The sequence below is a fragment of the Panicum virgatum genome, chromosome 5N (assembly GCF_016808335.1).
Source record: "Panicum virgatum strain AP13 chromosome 5N, P.virgatum_v5, whole genome shotgun sequence".
NCBI classification, from domain to species: domain Eukaryota; kingdom Viridiplantae; phylum Streptophyta; class Magnoliopsida; order Poales; family Poaceae; genus Panicum; species Panicum virgatum.
Genome location: NC_053149.1, coordinates 17,048,957 through 17,054,582, shown reverse-complemented (window position 1 = coordinate 17,054,582; position 5,626 = coordinate 17,048,957). Strand labels below are relative to the sequence as shown.

Here is a 5,626-nt window from a genome sequence, read left to right as displayed (position 1 = left end):
GCATAGAATATTAAATACAGTTAAAAAACTAATTATATAGTTCAACTGTAAATGACGAGATGAATCTTTTGAACCTAATTAGTTCATGATTGGACATTAATTGTCAAATAATAATAAAAGTGCTACAGTATCTAAATCAAAAAAAATTCGCAAACTAAACATGGCCTCAGATCAGGGTTCACCTTACCGACGGTAAAGCGATTTTCGCCAACTAGCGGTATCGGTAAACCGGCGGTAAATCGCCGGAAACCGCTAGAAACCGCTCGAAATGACACTTCAAATTCAAAAAAACCGGTAACCGTTGTGTACCGACCGGTAATCGATGTTTACCGACCGGTAACCGTCAGTTTTAACCGGTAAACACCGTATGACTTTGGAAAATTAAAAATTTTGGCAGCATTTCACCGTAATTTTGTAAATATCATTACTGATGGTATATATTAAATAATTATATAACATTTACACATACATAGAATAGAAGTTCATATCCATAAAAATAGAAATTCACATCCATAGTCCATATAGATCATCAGAACAATAGTCCATGCAAATCATCACAACTACAGTCCATACAAGTCATCACAATCATAGTCCATACAAATCATCACAACCGTAGTTCTTACAAACCATCATCGTCAATATACATAATACATAGTAGTTCACACGATACATACCACATGGAGTTTATTCTTCAGTCTCATCCTGTTGATATGAGCTATTGCCATAGGCTCCATAGGCCCCATATGCGCCATAGGCACCATATGTCGCATATCCTTGAGCCTGCGTATTGAACGTGATGAAATTTTGATGAAACAATAAAAATAATACAAACTAGTTGCTAAACCGCCATTTACCTGCACATTGTAAGCATCTTGCATGTTGGTGCTTGTATAGCCAACATAGGGGGGTGGCAAATAGGGTACTCGATGTGATGATGGATATGCATATGGTTGGTCATATGGATAGTGTGGATAAGTATAGTCTGTGTTCACTGAGCTAGAGCTATCATCATCATGGGGAATAGAATGACGTGCACTGCTTCTAGTCTGTCATTGTGAGCTAGGTGCACCATGATCCGTATCTTGTGTGGCATGAGTGAACTGGCTCTCCCCGGTAAACCTCATACCCTCTCCACCTCCAACTACATCATCACCCCCGCCACCTCCGCCTACATATCCCCCACTGCCAATCCCATCATCACTAGCATCGGTGCTGCTGTCGTCACCCCCATCATCATGATCATCATCATCACCGACACTAGGATCAGGTGTGCTGTCATCTGTTCTAAATTCTTCCTCTTCAATGTCATCCTGTCTTTTTCCTTTCTTCCTTTGCCGATCCGATGGTCCAACACGTGTCTTTCTCTTACCAACATGTGTGTCACCAACAGTCTCTTCTGCCCATTCACGTACATCCAAATTCCGTAGCTCTGGAATATCACGTGCAATATCTGTAACGATGGTGCTAGGAACTGGGGTGTCACTTAAATCAGAATCCTCATCCAAAGCCGGCGCTGCATTGGACCTCCCTAGCTCCATCCACTTGCGAATAGCTGATTGTTGCCTATACAATGAGAGGTCCATCATACCGGCAATAGGATCGAAGTCACTTGGCTCAGGTGTGGCTTTAGCACGCTGGATACGAAGCCGAAGGTTGTAGTTGACAAACACCAATTTGTGGAGCTTCTTGTGACCCATCCTATTGCGTAGCTTTGTATGGATGAAGGCAAACGTACTCCAATTTCTTTCACATCCACTTGAGGACACACATTGTGAGAGTAGACGCATCGCTGCCCTCTGAAGTGTTGGTGTATCTGATCCAAACATAGACCACCAACTAGCTGGCGAGGTGGAGCGATCCATTGCCATCCTAATAGCTAAGTCGCTCCCAAATTCTCCATACTTCCTCCTGAAGTACTCATACTCCTGAAGTGCTTTGGTCGCTCTGGTTGTGTCAAACATCATTTCCATCCCCCTCTTCATATCTCCCAGTACACCGTCCGTCACTCCACTTACATAATTGACATATGGATGGAGTGTACAAGCAGCTTGCACATATGTTTGCCTTGTGTTTTGATATTCCATGAGCACTTCTCCCAAAGTTGGAGTCTTGTCATGATCAGCAAATCTCAAAAAAATGTATAGAGGCTCAACATCATCAATAACACTCTGCATGGCATTCCACCAGTCAAGTGCTGTGAGAGACCGAAATGCATACTGACCTTCAGGTGACTTGAAATGGCGTGAATTTCTGAATTCTGGAGACACCATCCATGCCATGAATTGATCCTTCTTCCTCAAAAAGGTCTCTAGAAACATGTAATTGGTGCCAAATCTAGTTGCATTCCATTTAACCAACTCACCTCCTATGGCTTTACTCATCATGGCATGTAGACTATTTGAATTGTACATCCAGCTGCATATCCTCTGGGCACTTTTGATCATTGCATCGTGCTCAGGCCATTTCCCTATATCCTTCAACATGAGGTTGATGGTGTGTGCAAGACATGGCTGCCACACGATATGGTTGTACTCCTCATGCAACAACGCACATGTCTTCTTGAAGTTTGAGCCATTATCTGTGACAATCTGCACAACATTTTCGGGCCCAACATCACGTACATTTTTTTTGATCTCCTGCATGTGATAGCAAAATATAAGATTCAAGCATTATGAAGAAATGTACATCATCCCATGGTCTTGTGAGTTGTGAACATACCGTTAGCAAGAATGCATGGTCTTGAACCACACCAGTTGCATCACAGACTTCCAAAAGTACATCATCCCATTGCTATAAATTAAGAAGTTGACGACACTGTTACGACTTACACCGGTCCAAGAATCACACATAATTATCAGACCATGTTGTGGCCACTCTTCCTTCCACTTCTCTATCTCCTTTTCAATCTCAGTTATAGTAGCGTCCAAGTACTTGCCATCTATCTCCTTGCCAGTTGGCAGCTGGACACCAACTCCTGCATTAGAACAACGTATTAGCTCAATATTTTGATTTATGTATACTCCTGCATTACAACAACACATTAGCTCACCTTGGTTTTGTGTCTCTATGATGGCTGCCCTGAAATAGGGGTCATCCACTTTCCTACCAGGTATACCAAGTGCATGCAGTGCCTTTGCCCAAGCTTTTCCCACCCTTTCCTTCGCACTCCTACCCTTGTTGGTCCATGGTCCAGTATCTATCCTTGACTGCCGCGGTCCAGAGACGGTCGCTAGGTGGAAATCTCTAAGTCTTTGAGGGATCTGTGTCTGACTCCTCGTCAATCTTGGGCCACCTCCTGAACCAGAGCCACCACCCCTCTCATACCGTGGACCGGCCTTCTGCTGAAATTGAAACTCCTGACGTGATTGATGTAGGGCCTCTTGCATATCTGGATCATCTTCCTCATCTTCCAAGTGCACATAACTACTTCTAGCTGCCTCATCGGCCCTCATCTTTGACAGCTCCCTTTCCATCCTTTTGCCTCTGATCCTGTCAAGCTCACGGTTAAAAAACGTCTTCACTTCAAGAGGGACCGAAGGACAGTCCTTCGCATCCTTCCCACGTTGCGCCAAATGCTCCTTAAGCCTTGTTGCTCCTCCCCCATTCCTCTGTTGATGGCAATAGTTGCACTTCCATCCATTACCTCTCTTCTCTCCATGCTCCCACACCGGATCCACCATTTGCCTACAACCACGATACAACAAATATTAACACAACTACATATATAAAACTAACATGAAAATATATGTACATATTGCAAACATGAACACACATCTTTTTTATTATAGCTACCATGAACAAATTAACATCTAAATAACATGTATAAAATAACATCTACATATATGCATAACACAGTTATTAGTCCCCACTAAACCAACGCACAAACACATATCTACACAACAAACATCTAAAAATCAATGTTAAATCAATAAATACTCGGCAAACCATTGCTTACCGGTCCAAAAGCGACGAAAACCGCTCGGGAATCTCCAAATACCGCTCGGTATTAGCGGATCCCACTCCACGACAGCCACACCGGTTTCTCTACCGACACCGTACCGTCGGTAATCGCCGCCTTACCACCGGAAACCACCGATTTACCGACGTTTACCGGCGTCCGCGGCAGGCCGGCGGCCGAGCGAGCGATTCCCGCTCCTACCTCCCGGCTTCCGCCGCCTTACCGGCGATAAATATCGTCTTGAAGCCGAAATCGACGGGGATCGCCTTGATATCGCCGGAGCTCGGGCGAAAGGGGTGGAGGGGGAGGGGAAAGTGACTCACGGGTTAGATGGGGACATGGGGGTGTCGGTGGGGTAGTAAAAAAAGCTAATGGGTTAACGGGTTAATGGGTCTTAACGGGTTCCGAATGTTTTTTTATTTTTTTTCGGTGCCCAAATGGTCAAATATTTGAACATGTTCTATATCAGAATGATGTATGTGATCTCTACTTTCTTACCATATTTTTGCGTAATTTATTTCAAATTTTTTTGAAAATTTTAAACTTTGGCGAAATTTTTCATAATTTACCGCCGGTTTGTGTTATCGCCTTTCACCGGTATCGGTAAAAATCGGCGGTAACCGCCGGTTACCGATCGGTAAGGAAAACCCTACCTCGGATGCAACTTTTAGCCAGTGTTGATGCCACTGGCCACTGATTTCTAAAATGACAATTTTTAATGTCAAAATTCTCTTCTGCCTATAGATAGGAGTATATAGATGTGCTGCCAAGACCTGAGCAAAAATGGGCCCGGCTGGCCGGCTCGATGGCCTGAGCCGTATGGTCCAAGTCCGGTCCTATTGGACAATCGTTTCCTCCCGAAATACACGCTCTTCACAAACCGGCACACGAGCAATTCATGCACAACAAATCGAGACAACTTCTTGAGCAATAATGAAAAAAAAATCTTTGGCTTCGGACAAGACTGCCTTTCTCTAGTACATCAGCAGGGAATTAATAAGGTTTTGATGGCATTCATCTCCAGCAGACATCATGCTTGGTTTTAGCGGAAGGGCCCAGCAACCAATTGGCAGTTCTGAGACCATAGCAGAGCAGGTGATGAACTGGCCGGCGCCCACGCCGTCGGTAAGTATAGTTGGCTAAACGGGCTGGGCCCGACGGGCCGGCACTGACACGACCCAAAAAACAACAGCCCGAGAACAATCCGGTCCATGACAGATCGTGCTAGTGCCGGGCCTGTGCCAGGCCTAGTGCCGTGCCTGGGCCGCGATCGCGGCACGCGGCCCGAGCACGAGCACAGCCCGCTTAAGGCGGCGGCCCGAGATGGCGCGGCGGCGGCCCGATAGCTTCCTACCGTTGAATGTGTTTGGATGAATAATAGTGGTTGGATCAAAATCCTATCTAAAAAACACCAGCGTCTCAGCCCTCCCTCTCCGACTCCTCGCGCCGCCGCACTCTCCCTCCGTCTCCGAGCACTCCGACTCCCTCACGAGCGTGTCTCTCCGACTCCCTCAAGCCCGCTAGCTCCGACCTCCCTGTTCCTCCTTCTGCCTTCTCACTACAGCAGCCCCGCCGGTGCTTGGGTGGCCGGCGTCCGGTGATGTGAGCAGCGGCCTCGCCCACGGCGGCGCTCGCGCGGCCTCGTCCGTGGCGGCCCGGCGGCCGGAA

The 5,626-nt window shown here is 46.2% G+C and overlaps 1 protein-coding gene and 1 long non-coding RNA gene across 2 annotated transcripts; both read right to left on the bottom strand.

The window, feature by feature from the left end:
- Positions 1–513: 513 nt before the first annotated feature.
- Positions 514–3,452, bottom strand: LOC120674614. Its single transcript, XM_039955768.1, has 5 exons — positions 3,050–3,452; positions 2,829–2,974; positions 2,719–2,790; positions 855–2,636; positions 514–780 (listed from the first exon to the last, which is right to left on the bottom strand). Exons 1-4 carry the CDS (start codon positions 3,450–3,452, stop codon positions 1,050–1,052), a joined length of 2,208 nt encoding a protein of 735 aa, XP_039811702.1. The 3' UTR covers positions 514–780; positions 855–1,049.
- Positions 3,453–3,489: 37 nt separating this feature from the next.
- On the bottom strand, positions 3,490–4,601 carry LOC120675785. The gene is made up of 2 exons (XR_005675487.1): positions 3,956–4,601; positions 3,490–3,684 (listed from the first exon to the last, which is right to left on the bottom strand). It is a non-coding gene; the product is annotated as an uncharacterized LOC120675785 (long non-coding RNA).
- Between the last annotated feature and the right edge of the window lie 1,025 nt (positions 4,602–5,626).

What these genes read in the sequence shown, in the direction of transcription:
- LOC120674614 (XM_039955768.1), bottom strand. Translation starts at nt 3,452, where the DNA reads ATGAGGGCCGATGAGGCAGCTAGAAGTAGTTATGTGCACTTGGAAGAT. An exon ending in CATAGAGACACAAAACCAAG is followed by an intron (nt 2,975 to 3,049) that starts GTGAGCTAATGT and finishes GTTCTAATGCAG; the next exon opens with GAGTTGGTGTCCAGCTGCCA. An exon ending in TGTGTGATTCTTGGACCGGT is followed by an intron (nt 2,791 to 2,828) that starts GTAAGTCGTAAC and finishes CTTAATTTATAG; the next exon opens with CAATGGGATGATGTACTTTT.